This window comes from Kryptolebias marmoratus, linkage group LG24 (genome assembly GCF_001649575.2).
Source record: "Kryptolebias marmoratus isolate JLee-2015 linkage group LG24, ASM164957v2, whole genome shotgun sequence".
Lineage (NCBI taxonomy): Eukaryota > Metazoa > Chordata > Actinopteri > Cyprinodontiformes > Rivulidae > Kryptolebias > Kryptolebias marmoratus.
The window spans coordinates 14,115,624-14,131,497 of NC_051453.1; the positions used below are offsets into that span (position 1 = coordinate 14,115,624).

Here is a 15,874-nt window from a genome sequence, read left to right on the forward strand (position 1 = left end):
CCGAGGCCTTGACTTTCCACAAGTTCTCTATTTCCTCTTTCAGGCCTTGGTATCTCTCAAGCTTTTCATGCTCCTTCTTCCCGATGTTACAGTCGCTTGGGACTGCTACATCTGTCACCGCTGCTTTCTTTTGTATCTTATCTATCGCCACAATGTCCAATTGGTCAGCCATCACCTGTTTGTCAGTCTGTATCTGGAAGTCCCACAGTATCTTAGCCCTGCCATTCTCCACCAATTTAGATGGAGTCTTTCACTTTGACTGTGGGATTTCCAGTTCATACTCAGTACAGATGTTGCCGTACACAATTCCAGTCACTTGGTTATGGCGTTCCATGTACGCTTTGCCTGCCTGCATCTTACATCCTGCTATTATGTGCTGGACTGTGTCAGGGGCATCTTTACACAGCCTGTATCTTGTGTCCTGCCTGGCATGATAGACCCTGGTCTTTATTACTCTTGTGCTGCCATGATTAGTGCCTCTGTGCTGTCCTTCAGTCCAGCCCTTTTTAGTCACTGGTATATATATATATATATATATATATATATATATATATATATATATACAAGCTCTTTTTTCTGAGCCAAATTTTCAGTAGGTGTTATAACTCAGAATCAGAGATTCTTATCATGATACCACCATGAGCCATCTGTTAAAGATGATGTAGGTGACTCATCTTTGGGGGCCATATTGGGTGTTTTCTGTGCTTTTGTCAACAATCTAGCTGTAATTTAATGAAAATAAGACTTGATTCATTTTAAAGTTTGTATTAATGCCTTCCCCTGCTGTTCAGGCCGACTTTCTTCTCATCAAAAGTCATTATGACTCATTTATTTGTTTTGTTTGAAACCTTTAATGTGTCTGACCCCCTCCAACACTTTTGCATGTGTCGACTGAGGCAAGTTGAGGGGATCTCTGAAGAGGAAATGCATGCCACGCAAAGATGTGTCACCAGAGGAGCGTTTAGCACCAGTCTCACATTGTAAAATTACGTAATTTGTCAAATGAGTATACCCTGAATTTTATTCATTCGATAAATAATTCGCCCGGATGAGGTAAAAGTGGCTAAATTTGCTGCAACCTTTCCTCTCAAGCGCCTCTTCAGTTCTGTTTTGGGAGGAAATGATGTTAGAATGCTCGATGTCTGCTTCAGCAGAGTTTTCTTTTTTTTCAACTTTGTGCTGGGAACATTGGTCGGGCGACTGAAATGACATAACAGAGTGTGTGAGTGTACGCCTGAGTGTGTATGAGTGTTACGCGTTTTGTGTTACCAAGGTGTAGAAATGCGGTGGCCTAAATGAGATTGTGGTGGTTAGCAGCTGCTGAGCAAAAAAGCATTCACCTGCTGAAAATGTGTGAAGATATCTGCTCGCAAATAAGCTGATAGTAAGTACTTTTTTTGAAAGCAAACATTCACTGGAAATGAATAAACAAACCGCTGTAAAAAAAAACTTATGTGTTGATGAGCTTTAATCTCTGTTTAGTTCACAAAACATCTTAATAAGACAGACCTGGTGACACCACAGCTCAAGCGTGTCTCATTTTCATTTTGACTTCAGTGTTTGTGCTAGGATCAAAATGACTCAGTGTAATTCACTGCTTTCTTCTGCAGCTTAAATTCACAATCTGATTAGTAGTTTTGGTTTCTCGCTTTTGTGAGTAATTAGTTTTACTATAAAATATTTAGCCATTAGCTTGCCGTCGATCAGTTTCCAAGGATGGGATGACACCTGTGTATGCAGATCAATCCATCATGAAAAAAACACTGTACAGCGCGATAGATTGCTGAGCACATGTAATTCTGTTCTATTACAGTAATAAACTTTGACCAAAACAGGTTGAAGGGATAGTTTACATACATGTCAAATTTTATTTTTATGCCGATGACACCATCGCATTGTGCCACTAACACATAGTGCTTTTGAAAAGCTACAAGCTGCTTTTAATGTGGTTCAGTTCAATGTGTGTGATTTAAAACATGTCTCGAATGTTGAGAAATCAAAACTATTGTAGTTCTGCAGTGCTAAGTCTAAACCACATGTGTTGCCACCCATCACTACTCTACAAGGCTCTCAGACTGCAGCAGTATCACAGTATAAATACTTGAGTTTTATTATTGATGAAGCTCTGGCCTTTGTTCCCCATATCAAACAGCTGGTGAAAAGATTGATGCTAAAGTTGGGTTTTTGTTTCAGAATCAGATCAAGTCTATCTTTTGAGGCTGGAAAATGTCTTATTGCTGACATGATTTTGTCCATCCTAAACTATGGAGACATAATTTATATGCACACATCTTCCCACTGGTTGCATATGTTGGACTCTGTATATCATGGGGCTTTAGGTTTCATAACCAATCTTGGTGGCCTGACCCACCCCCTTTCTCTGTACACCGGTGTTAGATAAGCAGCTTTATCTCCACACAGATTCTGTTATTGACATCATTTTACTTACAAAGGCATCTTGGAATTAGTTCCCTCTTATATAATTTCCTATATTATTAAGAAGTCCTCAGGAGGTCATTCTCTGGGCTTGGGTGATTTAATTTTATTAACTGTACCTTACGTTTGTATAGAATATGGCAAAACATCTTGCTGGTTTGCTGCTCCTTCAGACTGCAGAAAGACTTGAAACTGAAGGATTTGGTCTCTGAATGTTTTTAAGACCTTCTTAAAGATTTTTTTAATGATGCATCTATTTGAAAATGTTTTAGCTGTATGGTAGTTCCTAGTTCTCTGGAGGGAATTATCTCTTGCTTATTTTCTTATTTTATTCCTGCTATTTATTATGATGCACGTTAACTGTGGTTTTTATGTTTTGTAACATGTGTGCTGCTGCCATTCTTAACCGGGTGTCTGTTGGAAAAGTCTACCTGGTTAAAAAAAAAAAAAAGAGGAATAGGAAAGAACTGGATTTCTGTGCAAAGCATATGAACAGTTAATATCTTACCTGTTGTAGGTAGTTCTTTGAACAACCTTAGTTTGGAGAAATGGAGTTAAACTCTGACCAGACTGACAAGCTAGCAGCTTAAAACTGTTTTAAAATTTTTTAGAGAGCCTTCAGTTGTGCAGATATTTTACAACATTCCTGTTAAGTGTCCAAGCTGCACTAGAAGAGCTACAGCTGGCTGCCACTGTCGCTTTTGTTCTTGTGAATAGCCAAACAATTCTATGTAAATAACTGTCATGTGAAATTAATGATGATGTAAAGATTTATAAAACACTGAGATTTTAAGTTATTTTAAGTCAGCAACAATCTACTTTGGTCTTTGGTCTGAATCAGTGTCTCATTAACAGGCTTCTGCAGAACATGAAGAGGTAATTTAACCACTAAATCAGGTGAGTTGGAGCAGGGAAACAAGTAAAACATGCAGGATAGTGGCCCTCAAGGACCAGGGTTGCCCACCCCCGGTCTATAGTGTGTGTGAAATATATAGTAGAAAGCACAGGATGAGTGTGTGTGTGAATGGATGAATGAGGATCATTGTAAAGTGCTCTGCAGAACCTGGAGAGGTTACGAAGGTGCTACAATGTGAAAGAGATGGTACTGGAATAGAATAAACCTTTCTTCTACATTGTTGAAATTATTAAAGCATTATATTTATCACCTGCTGCAGAGAGATGAAGGTGATAATGTTTTTGCTTGTGTTTGTGCGCGCGTGTGTGTGTATCTGTTTGTTACGAGTTGGAATCCACAGCTAACTGAACTTTAAAAACACAAAAATGGCAATAACTCAGTCATTTTTTGTTAGGATTCCATGTTTTTCTGTTGTTCCCTAATGTTTTGTTTTTAGGAAGAGCTGGAGAGGATGTTTTTTTTTTTTCATGTTCATTTTTAGATATTGTCTAACATTTGGTGTGGGTGTTTAGCACTATTCACAACACACACTCCAACTATAACTCACAAAACCTGTTGCATTAACTGCTAGAGTTAATCTTGTTTATCTTTTAGCAAACTGCAAGACAGATTTTCATGAAACTTTCAGGAAGCAATCACTAGATATACATCTACAGTTGATTAATTTCTTGACTCAATCTATTTCAATGTCAAGGCCAGTGCTAAATGACTTTATCAAACACAAAAATGGCTATGCCTTAGTCAGTTTAACATGGTACCAATTGATGTGGTAGAAGCTGAGTCATCAACAGCACATTCTCTGAGCACAACATTTCTTATCTAATGAAATTGTACATAATGTAATTTTCCACGTTTGACCAAAACTGCTACAACTCTGTCATTTCTCAATATAGGAGCTTGAATTTCTGGCATGAAAGGCAGCAGATGGCATGCATTATTCCAATCAGTGCTGAGCCTTTCATTTAAGTGTTTCTATACATAGGGGAAAATGAGGTTTTCTCTTTTTTGCAACTTTTTTCTAATGTTTGCTTTCTTGCAATAAAAAGGGGAGTAAGTAATTGTTTTAAATGCAGATATTTACAAGTTTATTAATCTTTTGTTAGAAAATTTCAACACAGTTTGTATCTAAAACTAACTGTAAAGTGAAAATACACAAACACACTGTGGTCACAGAGTTGAAGAAGATGACGAATAGAGCCCACACAGTTAAAAACCAAAGCTATCAGTCATCATACTTCACTGTTTCCGTTTCAAGCAAAAGTGCAGCTTAAAATTACCAAGTTATGCCAAGAAATGATGAAGAAAAAATAAAATAAAAAAACTTTTTTGGTCGTTAGACTTGTGAAATTTACAATTGGTTCAAAGCTGTCAGTTATCAACAATATATGTACATCCAGCAAGAAACCGCAAACTGACAAACATTTTCTGATCAAGGTTCGTGCATGTTCGAAAGGTTGTGTGTGAGCTGCAAGCAGAAATTCAAAAAGTTGGCACTTCGTTTTCAACCAGTGACTCATGTTTAACTATCAATCCAATTCTGAAATGCCCGTGAATGCACAAACTGTGAAGCTGAAGTCATTTCAGAGCTCTTTTTTTTTTGTGATGCACAGCTGCATGGCGCCAACATAAACGCATTCAGTTTCAAACATTTACACACACACACATTGAGTTCTTTCTGTGGCTGTAGTGTAAATGATCACCATCCAACATGTACTGCTGAATATAATGACAAAGTAGCTGGTTTTACACAAAAAGAGAGCTTGCAGTTTGTCACAGAAATTAGCCTTTCAACAAAAATATATAATTTTTGTAAAAAAAAAAAAAAAAACAAAAACAAAAATAACTAAGTTACATTTTTGACCAGTCAATCTAAAGGTTGCACAGTAAAATAACCCCCAGTCTTTGTCAGTCAGAGATGTACTATCTATGTGGAGAGAGCTTTTTGTCTTTTCTGGTGGGGATAGTTTGACGTTGAGCAGCAGAGCAGTACAGCAGCCTCGGCACCTGCTGCTCCTCTTCTTCATCTGAAGCTGCTCTGGTGGGGATGGGCTTCAGAAGAGGAGCTCCTGGCCCAGACGAATAGGTTGGCAGGAGATTTCGTGAAAGGATGAGAGGCGAGACGATCCCCGATCCAGCAGGACCAGATGCATTCAGGTAGGAATATCCTCTCATCGTATGGAGGGCATATGCAGGGACCAAAAATGGGTGGGAAGATTGGTGGTTTGGTATGATAGAGTCTCTCCCACCCCAGTGGTAGTTCCTTTGCAGGGATTGGTGGTAGGCGCTGGTGGCAGCGCTGGGTTGGGCGCTGCTGTGGGAATGGTGCTGCAGTTGGTTACTTTGTCGACCTGTAAAGGCTACAGGGTTGGTCATACCAAAGTGGAGCTTGATGGCCATTAATTCAGCACTAAGCCTGGCATTTTCTTCTTTCAGAGCCATGAGCTGAGTCTCCAGCGCGTAGTCGTTCAACCTTCTCTTTTCTCGTGACCGTTTGGCTGCCTCGTTGTTCTTACGACGTTTTTCCCAATAGAGGGCATCCTTCCTCTCCTCTGGGGTGAACTCTCTTTTGCGACGGGGCCCTTTGCGCACCACATTGCTTTCCACTTGTAAAACAGTGCTGTCTTGGCCTCTTTGGAAAGGTAAGGATAGGGACTCCATGGTGAAGGAAAAAGTTAAAAACAGAGACCTGGAATCAAATGAAATAAGATAGAATTATTAGTAGATTAGTGAATCAACTATGATGTTTAATGACAAAAAAGTGGTGGGATTTGGCATTAAGATAATAATTTTCTCATATTTTTCTGATCTTGTGTAGACACAATTACAATAGACAGGAAAACCACTGGACATTGAAAGAGGAAATAAGTAAAGCAGTTGCAGCTCTAGATTGTTTTATACTTTTGTTTAAGGCTTAGTAACACAAGCATATCTCTTATGCAACAGTAACCTCATTAGGGTTGAGTTTTACCTTGTCTTCCTGTATGTTAATTTGCCTTCACTGAAAGGGTGGTTGACTTTTGTTCTACATAAGCCAGTGAGATTTTAGATATCCAAAGACCACTGCTGCAACCTATGATTAAAAATATACAGGAAGTGCACCACAAGTTATTTTTATTTCAAGATATATAACAGTGTTGAACTTCACTCTACACAACTTAATACAGTTTCAAAGTGCAATAAAACTGAACAATGTTAAAATATAATGGTAAGTAAGTGAAGACCATTTAAAGCATGTTCATGTACATGTATACATGCAACACTGTGCAAAAGTCTTAATCTCCCACCCCCACCCCCCACCCCACCCCCTCTCTGTCTCGTATCAGTGTGTGTTTAAAATTTGGAAAGTAGACAAGTTGAAGATAAAAAATAAAGAATATCCAATCTAAAAAAGTATCTTCAGCAGATGAACAGTATCTGAAAGTCATGGCTTTTAGAAACAGGAGAAAAGGAAAACCAATCAAGAGCTGAAAGATGCATCATCCTTCAGCTGCTCAGGATGTCATGTTTTCAGCTGATAGCTCTTTGGGATTCACCTTGTCGGTGCCAACATAGTATTTTATGTGCCAAATTGTGTTATAGTTGGTATTTTTCCAAGCAAAAATGTTGCTTTTTAATTGGCTGCTGGCAACAAAGGGCTTAAAGTGTTACAAAGTGGGTTTTTTTGTTTGTTTCCAAAACTGCCTGTTTTCTGTCAACACAGCACTGGTTCACCCTTTGAGTTTAGGAATCTTTTCATGCTTGAATGACCACTGGTAATTAGCCTAACAAACCAACAAGAAACTTCCATTGAAAATGGTTATCTACTGTACTAAGAATGAGTGAAAATGGACCATCTGAAAGCTGGAAGAACTATTGATCAAAATAATTTTAAAAGATTAGAAGAAAGTCTGGCTGCTTGGAAGCAAAGTAGGAAGAGCTGAGGGTTGACTTACTACTTTTGCACAGAACTACCTCTTGTCAGTTCAGAACAAAGTTAGATTGGTTTTTTTTGTTTTTTTTTTGTTAAATCTGAAAACCTGCAGAAGCTACAAGGAGTGCCATTAAACTTTCATGTGCTTTTACTGTAGCTTTTAAAACCTGCTTCCTGATCAGTCTCGCCTCCTACCTGTCTTCACCACGTGAGAAAAATGTGGCAGGAAACATTTAGCAGACAAAAAGAAAAAGGATGTGGACTATGTGGGTCTTTTTCCAAGTTCCATGGTATGTGTTATTGGTATGTAAAGGTTACTAACGCTGGTGATTGACGGCCATGTTTGGACCGGTTTTACTTGTCGTTTGATGTAACAGTATATCAGAGTGGTTTTAATTGCGTAAACATGCCTACAGAGCTACTGTAGGCCTAAATCCAACTGCAAGTTGGTTCTTTCTGTCTTAGTTGTTGCAAAATAAATGAACATATTTGCAAAACTAAAATAAGACCAAACTTTTCTTTGTATTGCGAAATTATTATCATGCACCAAGTTTTCTGTGGCCACAGAGAAGCAGTTGCACTCACACTGGTTCACTCGAGGCAATGTGATTACTTCAGTTACTCAGAAATAAATCTTACATAGGCTGCTTTTCGGCATCAGTGCAGATTTTGTTTTTAGATCCGATTCTGATTTTGTCCCCTCAAACTGAACAGAATGATGGCGGCTCTTCAAAAGAACTCCTTTACAGAGGTAGATTTTTTTGGCAGGGTTTATGAGAAGCTGCAATAGCTGAATACATGGAAACCACAGAGTTCACACTTCTCTATGTGTGATCACACACACAGACATACACACACAATTATTCTACCGTGGTGTCTTTTCATTTATTCATGCTTTTTTCACACCTTTATTTCATGCCTGACAGCTTATAGATTCATTTTTTGATCTGACATCATAATAATACATGCAACTAAATGTGACACCTCATAAAACAGGCAGCACTAGAAACCATAATCTGACTGTTTAACTACAAACATTAAACATGCACAAGAAACCTTTTGTTTGGTTTTCTTTTATTTAGGTTGGCATGTTTAAGCACCTCAGAGTTACAGTGTGACATGCAAGTAAGTAAGACTGAGCCAGAAGCATCAAAACTAAGATTTCAAAAAGGCAACTGTGCTCAGAGAGCACATCAAGTTAAAAATAATCAGACCTATGCCCAGTAAGAATGTACGCCCAAACCCACATCTATGTTTCTGTGTGTGTAGGACCATGGACACCTGCATACCACTGTGAGACACGAAGACTAAGTGTTGTTCATTTAAAAAAGCAACAGCAGGAAGAGCGAGAACAATAATCACTCAGGGAGGCACAGATGAAGAGAATACATATGTAAAAAAAAACAGGGTTCCTGAGTGAAATCTCTCTTGAGGTCACGCTTGCTCGCTATACTCTGTTGCACATTTGCACCTGTTTCTTTTTGGCTAATTATAGTCCGCCTGCTTTTTAGTAAGGAGCTCTCGAACTTCTTCTTTTGCTGTCTATCCGTTTTCTTATATTCAACCATCTGTTGTTGTGTTGCTGTGTGCCCTGCCAGCCACTGTTAAAATAACTCCTCACAGAGGAAGACAATTGGCCACTTCATATTCTGTGGCTTTCCACCTCGATATACTCTGTTCACTTTTGCTCTAAACTGCCATCAGGGAAATTAGAGTGAATGAATTCCCTCTTGTGGGAATTCAGACTTTTTATTTGCAACGCTAACGACTCAAAATACTTCTTCCAAGCAGCTGTTTATATGGCAAATAACTTTCTGCATTTTGAAACGCTGTCAGACTTTTTCCTCCCCCACTGAAGCTATTAGGTTATTTTTAATTGGCTTCATTTCATTTTATTAGTCTATGTCACACGTAATATTCTAATGTTACCAAAGGAACGAGTTCGTGTTAATCATTTGAAAATATCAAAAACCTTTGTTTTGCATTCAGCTCCTTTATTAAACTCCTTCCATAAAAGGTCTGACGCATCTTAATTCTGTCACATGTACTCTGTTCTTATTGTTTCAGACATATAAGAAGGTTATTCCTTTACTCTCTATTGACAGTATAGGTGATAGAAATTTACTGAAGAGTCGTGAAAAACTAAACGACCTGGTCTTGTCATGCAACGTTTCCAGTGACGATGTTTCACAGTGACGATGTTTCACAGTGACGATGTTTCACAGTGATGATGTTTCACAGTGGAGGCATTGAATATTGGCTTATTTTTATCATGTATACGATCAAACATGGTGTCGGTAGCATCATGCTGTTGGGTTTTTTTGTTCTTTTTTTTAACCACTGCAGAGAGAAAAGTTCTTCTTTTTCTTTTTTTTTAATCAGAAACTGATACATGTAATAAAACACAGAAAAGGATTTCGTGTTTAAAATTTCCGTCTGGGTAAATATTTCAACACCAAAACCAAAACAATGAACAACACTTTGTTCATTGTAATGCAGCACTGTGACGGTTAAACGCGCCTTATTTAAAGTGATCAGTTAAGCTCGGATGGATTCTTCTGTTAAGGGAGTGTATTTCAGGTCTCTGAGCCAAGTGTTTATTTCAGCCTTTGAATCACTGGAAATCAGGTCTAATCTCTTACACCGTGCAGTACAGAGCAGGGTAAAATCTCACCAGAGGCTGATCTGATAAAACAACATGAAGTGTAGTTTTGTACTACTTCACAAACAGGTCAAAAAGTCATTTTTATAAAACAATATCTTAAGCTTTTAGACAACCTCAGATCATTTGCCAGGAACATTTTAAGAGTCAGATTGTGGCAGACTGTCAGCTGATGTGATGTATGCTTACGCCTTGATAAAACTCTCCTTCTCATTGACGGATTGTATAACTTTTGCTAACTTTCTGTAAAGAGTTGTTTGGTGTTCTGTAAACTGCGGGACAACCTATAAAAAAGTTTTCTTTTACAGTTCAGTTAATGCCTTCGATTAATTTTACAACGTAGAAACACTTCCTCTTCCTAAAACACTTCTAGTCAGATAAAAAAAAAATAGCATTTTTATCTGATATACGCTGTGATTAGTTAAACAGATTTTGACTACAACAAGTTCACATTCTGAACGCACTTGAAAAAGACTTCAAATTAAAACCGATTGAGCGACATCTCATTAAAATGAGCTGTGATCGCCACAAGATAAAGACTCTGCTTTAATATTGGTCACTTGCACTTCTGCCATTTCCTTCCCCCAGTCCATCTGATGCTACCAAAGCAGGTCAAAGCCACTTTACATGAGCAGAATCTTACCTTCGACTGAAGCAGAAGATTGACGCCGAGCAGCCGATGACTTCGATTTCAAGAGCCGAATTGCTCGCACATCAGCATGAATAGACAATTCTGAGCACTGATCTCTTCTAAGAGATTGTATCAGGTAGTTAAAATTCATATAAACAGAGGAGGGAGATCACAGAAGCTTGCTGCTTTCAGATCAGCCCACTTACCTCAATGTTTCTATGCTTTCTCTCACTCGTTGTGTTGTTTTCCTGTATTTAACTCTGACTGTCCACCTCTCTGTGACACGAAAAGCACCTGACTCCCCCCTCTATCGTATTGTGGTGTCAGTGGCCAACATAGAGGGTCTTCCCTCCATATGAAACTGCTCTCTGACACATTTTGTATGATGTATTATAACACAGCATGAATTTAATAGGACACTTGTTCAGTTATTTTAAATACATGTCTTCTTATTGTCTTTATACCCGTCGAGCTGCATAGCTGCATTGTTGGGTTTTTTTTTTTTGTTTTGTTTTGTTTATTTATATTTTGTCTGAACACTTCAAACACTAACCTAATTCTTTTTCAAGAGCAAAGTCACTGCTGGAGTTGTAGTGGTTGCAAAAAAGGCAGCTTCAGATATAAACCACAGAACCAACGCAAAAATGTGACTGAATGAAGCGCAATCGAGAGGAGAAAACCAAAGTGACATATCTTGTTTTGTTTTTCTTGCATGAGTTTTAAATAAATTGAATCTGTCTCAGATTCACAGAAAATACAGAAGTGTCGAAGACTTACCAGCGTGTGTGTGAGTGTGTGTCATATTTGATATTGTTTAAACGTTTGTTTCTGCTTTTTTGTGCAACACATTTTTGCTGTCTTTAGGGCATCCAGCTGTGTAGGGCCGGTCTGAGGTTGGATGGTTGGATGGGGCCTTAAGCAGAATTTCCCATGGAGGGCCCCTTTCAGTTAAGCCCGTCACCCACACGCCACCACGTCGCTAACATCCCTTTATGTTGTCAATGCCTCATTCTTTGTGCATTCAGCATAACTAGTTTTAATATAGTGAGCCAATGATGAATTCCTCAAATCGACCTTGTAAAACTTGAAATAAATTGCTCATTTGTGGACATTTTTTCTGTGATATTTAGTTTCCATAATAATTCTGTGGCCTTACTGAGCTAAATTACTTTTTGAGCAGCAAAATATGAAGATTTTTTTATATTATTACAACTAATGTCGACTGAACCACACGTCAACATCTCTGTTGTGGGTGGTTAAGGGCTCTTGGAGGCCCCCTGCTGACCTGGGGGCCCTAAGCAGTTCCTTGTGCAGCTTGTGCCTTTGCCTAGATATGCAGCTGTGATAGAAAAAAATCATGCAAATTAGAATTGTAACTTCATTTTTTTTTCTTCAGCCCACATTTCTATGTATAGGCGGTGTTACATGTAAGATTTTGCTTCCTGTTGCGATGAGGTTTTAATGTTTAAAAAGAGCATTCATTAGATGACTCACCCCACAGACTCTTTTAATTACTGTCGTGATAAAGACTGCATAACTTTCAACATGTCCTTGCATAAAAGCTCCAGAAGAATGAGCTTCTTTACAAGTTTAAATTCAAACCAAGATGAGAACCAAAGCAAATGCGATGTTTGCTCTTTTTTAAACAGCTCTGAGATTACAGCAGAAATATCAGGTAAATTAAAGTGTTCGTTTTCTTTTTTTAATAGTTTTATATTTAGCAAAAGGTTTCTGCAGAGGTTGGCTTTTGGAGTTCTGCTTCTTTCCACCATTTGTGTAATAGCGCCCTCTGCTGGAACATACAGCGAGCTGGATTCAACACGAGTTTTTATTCAAGATTATTAATGACCAGGAGCAATGTTTACTTTGGACTTTAGGTCCTAATTGATATATAAATCATCCTATTATAATAATACGAATAGTCAGCATTTTAAAAGCTCTATAACAGCCAGAGTGTTGAGAAGTTTTTTTTTTTTGTAAATAACTAAAGTTTGTTGATGGGTTAACTACAGTGTTGAGAGATGAACGGGGTCTTATATGAATATGGGTCTATAAATGAACTAAAGCCTTTCAAATGAGCATCAATTTAAGCTTGTGTTTGTAAAATCACAAACGACAAAAGTTTAAAAGTATCGATCTTTTATTTATTGATCCTTTATTTCCGAACCAACCTGGCCTCAGACGTTTAAAATACACTTTATTTTGATTTTCAGAGCATATTTCAGCAAGATAAACATATATAAAAATATTTATAGCTATTAAAAGACACACCATGCTGGTTTTCATTCAGAAATGATCTGAAGCTATTTGGACTATTTTCTGTATGCTTCATTATTACATACAGTATGTATTTTTGTTTCTTTGCTTGCTTGTTTGTTTATAACAATATGTCATGAATATATTTACATTTGTTTTGGCCCTAAACAGGTGGAGGTTTGGTTTTCCATTGAATCGAAGGGTGCTGGGAAATCACGCAGTGGGGATAAAGGGGAATACCAACTTAGTAAACACCTAGTTTCGTTGGTGCAGTCGCCTATGTTTTTTTTTTTTTTTTTTTTTTACCACAAGCACAAAAAGATGACGAAACTGCGATGAAATTACACCCCCCCCCCCCCATAACACTTGTATCAGTAATTTATTTAATTTTATTTACATCTAGACCCTTTTACATTATACTATATAATGTCAACAAAATCCTATTACCCTCTCAGCCTAATGTGGTACAATGACACGGCTGTGACAGCAGAACAGAGTACATGTTGAAACGCAGCTCCAATCTCTAAATGAAGCTCATCAAACTGCTGAAAGTAAGCGTGTGTTTGCTGCGAATTTAATCTTGAACGTAGATAAGGGGAAGTAAAGTGTTTGATTATAGTTTACATTAAAAAAAAATCAAACAATTCGTCTGATGAAGGTTCTCTGAAAAAATAACGAGCTCTTCCTGCGTAAATGCAGTTTATTTCACATGGCTTTAGTATCACTTGTCAGCTTTATTCGCTTCCCTGCCGGACTCCCGCACTGATCTCAGGTCAGGGCACGGCGCTGAATCGCCTCATGAACCCCCTCTGCATGTGCTCCTCCGCGCCGGGCCCGGGGCCCTGCTGCCTCCCCTGGATGTGCACGGGCAGGCCGGGGAAGACGTTCGGCTTGGACAGGTAGGAGGGCTGCCAGGGCAGCACCGTGGCGTGGTTCAGGTGGGGCACGACGCAGCTGTGAGGCGGGTACGGGGCGGCGGGGGCGTGCTGGAGCGCGTCGAGAGTTGGCAGAAACGCCGACACGGACGAGAGAGTCTGTGGGGGCGCGGCGGCAGCGATGGGAATGTCGTCGCTGGAAGACACCTGTCGCTGGGCGTCCACCTCCGCCTCCGCTGGCCTTCTGGGCCCCCGAAGTGCTCCGTGAGGGAGCACGCAGGGCCCGTCTGGTTGCGGGATGAGGTAGTGATGACCCAGGGGGTTAAAACCCCTCCTGGTTGAGCCAAAGCAAGGAATCGTGGCCTCTAGCTGGTGCACGGCGGCTTCTTGTTGCCTCATTGCGGCGGGTGACCTGGTCCCGACGGGGGCCCAGAGTCCCGCCTGGAGGAGAGCAGGACTGTGAGACAACGCAGAGGCCAGGACTGATGCGGGCGACGCGGGGCAGGGAGGCTTGCTCTTCTCCAGGCTGGAGTGGTACTGCAGGTTGAGCATCTGAGCGCGCAGCTGGGCGTTCTCCTCACTCAGGGCCACCAGCTGGCCCTCCAGCAGCAGGTCTTTGAACCTCCTCTTCTCCCGGGAGCGCTTGGCCGCCTCGTTGTTCTTGCGCCGCTTGTCCCAGTAGGCGGCGTCCTTCTTCTCGGCGGGGATCATCTCCCTCTTGCGTCGCTTCGCGGGGCTCAAGTGGCTCCTGCAGGCCCGCAGTCGCATGAGACGTCGGGGCAACAGGGAGGACCGGGTCACGGGGAACAGGGTTCGGTCCGAGCCGGGCTCCAGGAATCCGCTGCTCTCCACTGAGGAGGAGGATGAGGAGGAAGGGCATGAGGCTTCAGGGCTCGCCGAGGCGGACATGGCACTGCATCAAAAGGGAATCAATTTCTCTTTAGTTCACACAGACAGTTACCCAAAATAAAGAGAATAAATGTAAAGACACAAATTTGGCTGTGGAATTTACCATCAGTTTTAATTTTGGCCTTCACATGTCATGAAGTTAAATTTAAGAATTACAAAACACAAACGTGGTAAATTTATCTGCTCTTTAATCGGCTATTTTTGGAAATGTGTGACATGTTTATTTATAAGCAGCTAGCATTCAGTACAGTACTAATACAGTTAGAGGTTGCGCTCATCAGAAACCCACGCGCAACTCTGCTAAGTGATTTGGACCAGAATCAAAACGTTTAAAGTTAATGAGTTTAGCAGTGAGCGCAGAGAACCTGATTTGTTTTCTTTGGCACGGACGACTGAGCGACTCAAGTGCACAACAAAGCAACAACCTGTGCGTTTAATCTTAGTTAATGAGCCGAAGTAGTCATCAGTCATTTACCTTTACGTTACCAAGTCAAGCAAACAAACTCGAGCAGGAGAACACTGCGCACTGACCTGAACGAGAGGAGGACACCTGAGAGGATGCCGGGTTCTGGATGCAGGGAAGAAGTCCGCTGTAATTCCTGACACACATACGCACACACTCTCTCACACACACGGCTTTATTCGCAGGACTGTGGGAGTTGCAATGTTGAGCCCCCCCCGGAGAGCTTTGCGAGCGCCTGTCAGTCTCGCGCAGAGGTGCTGCTGAGCGCTCCGCAGCTGGGCGACGCTGCGCTCAGCCTCCCTTAGTGCGCTCCCAGCCAATGGCGCCGCGTCCTCGGACTGCATGTCCCGCCCCCTCTCCCCCCTCCTTGTGCTCTGGAAAACGATCAGGCAACTATAGGGCTTTGTTGTGGCCACGATTGAAGCAACAGGTGAGATCTCAGTCGCGAGATGAGTCAGTATGAATTCACTGACCTAGTTGTTGTTCTTGTGAAGTTGAATTCTTCGCTGAACAGTTGTTTGCAGGTAGTTAAATTAGTTAAATTTCCGCACGCATGGCCACAACATTAGTTTACTTCAGCTGTGCTTTTACTGATCAATATAGAAACCTAAAACCTGAAGAGTTTAGTTCATGACCTGAGTTCCGGGAACCTGTGTGCTGATGTGATCCAAAGGGTTTAGATTAGATTTTAATAAGTGCCCCCTCCCCTTTTTTAGAATAAATCAGATTCAGAAACGTCAGAAATCAAAATATTACTTCTTTCTGACATGATGCTAAAGCTAAACTTTAGCAATATTTCCTCTTTAAACTGCAGCG

At 40.4% G+C, this 15,874-nt stretch overlaps 2 protein-coding genes across 3 annotated transcripts; both read right to left on the bottom strand.

Annotated features, from left to right (window-relative positions):
* Positions 1–4,420: 4,420 nt before the first annotated feature.
* On the bottom strand, positions 4,421–10,804 carry nfil3-4 (nuclear factor, interleukin 3 regulated, member 4). 2 transcript variants are annotated; one of them, XM_025003975.2, is made up of 3 exons: positions 10,568–10,804; positions 6,321–6,422; positions 4,421–6,038 (listed from the first exon to the last, which is right to left on the bottom strand). In XM_025003975.2, exon 3 carries the CDS (start codon positions 6,008–6,010, stop codon positions 5,273–5,275), a length of 738 nt encoding a protein of 245 aa, XP_024859743.1. In that variant the 5' UTR covers positions 6,011–6,038; positions 6,321–6,422; positions 10,568–10,804; the 3' UTR covers positions 4,421–5,272. The 2 variants fall into 2 exon arrangements, with proteins under 2 accessions (XP_024859743.1, XP_037829990.1); XM_037974062.1 differs by lacking the exon at positions 6,321–6,422 and having other exon boundaries at positions 10,568–10,803.
* Positions 10,805–13,189: 2,385 nt separating this feature from the next.
* On the bottom strand, positions 13,190–15,306 carry si:dkey-172o19.2 (NFIL3 like protein). The gene is made up of 2 exons (XM_037974280.1): positions 15,127–15,306; positions 13,190–14,599 (listed from the first exon to the last, which is right to left on the bottom strand). The coding sequence occupies exon 2, from the start codon at positions 14,593–14,595 to the stop codon at positions 13,585–13,587; it is 1,011 nt and encodes a 336-aa protein (XP_037830208.1). The 5' UTR covers positions 14,596–14,599; positions 15,127–15,306; the 3' UTR covers positions 13,190–13,584.
* Positions 15,307–15,874: the final 568 nt, after the last annotated feature.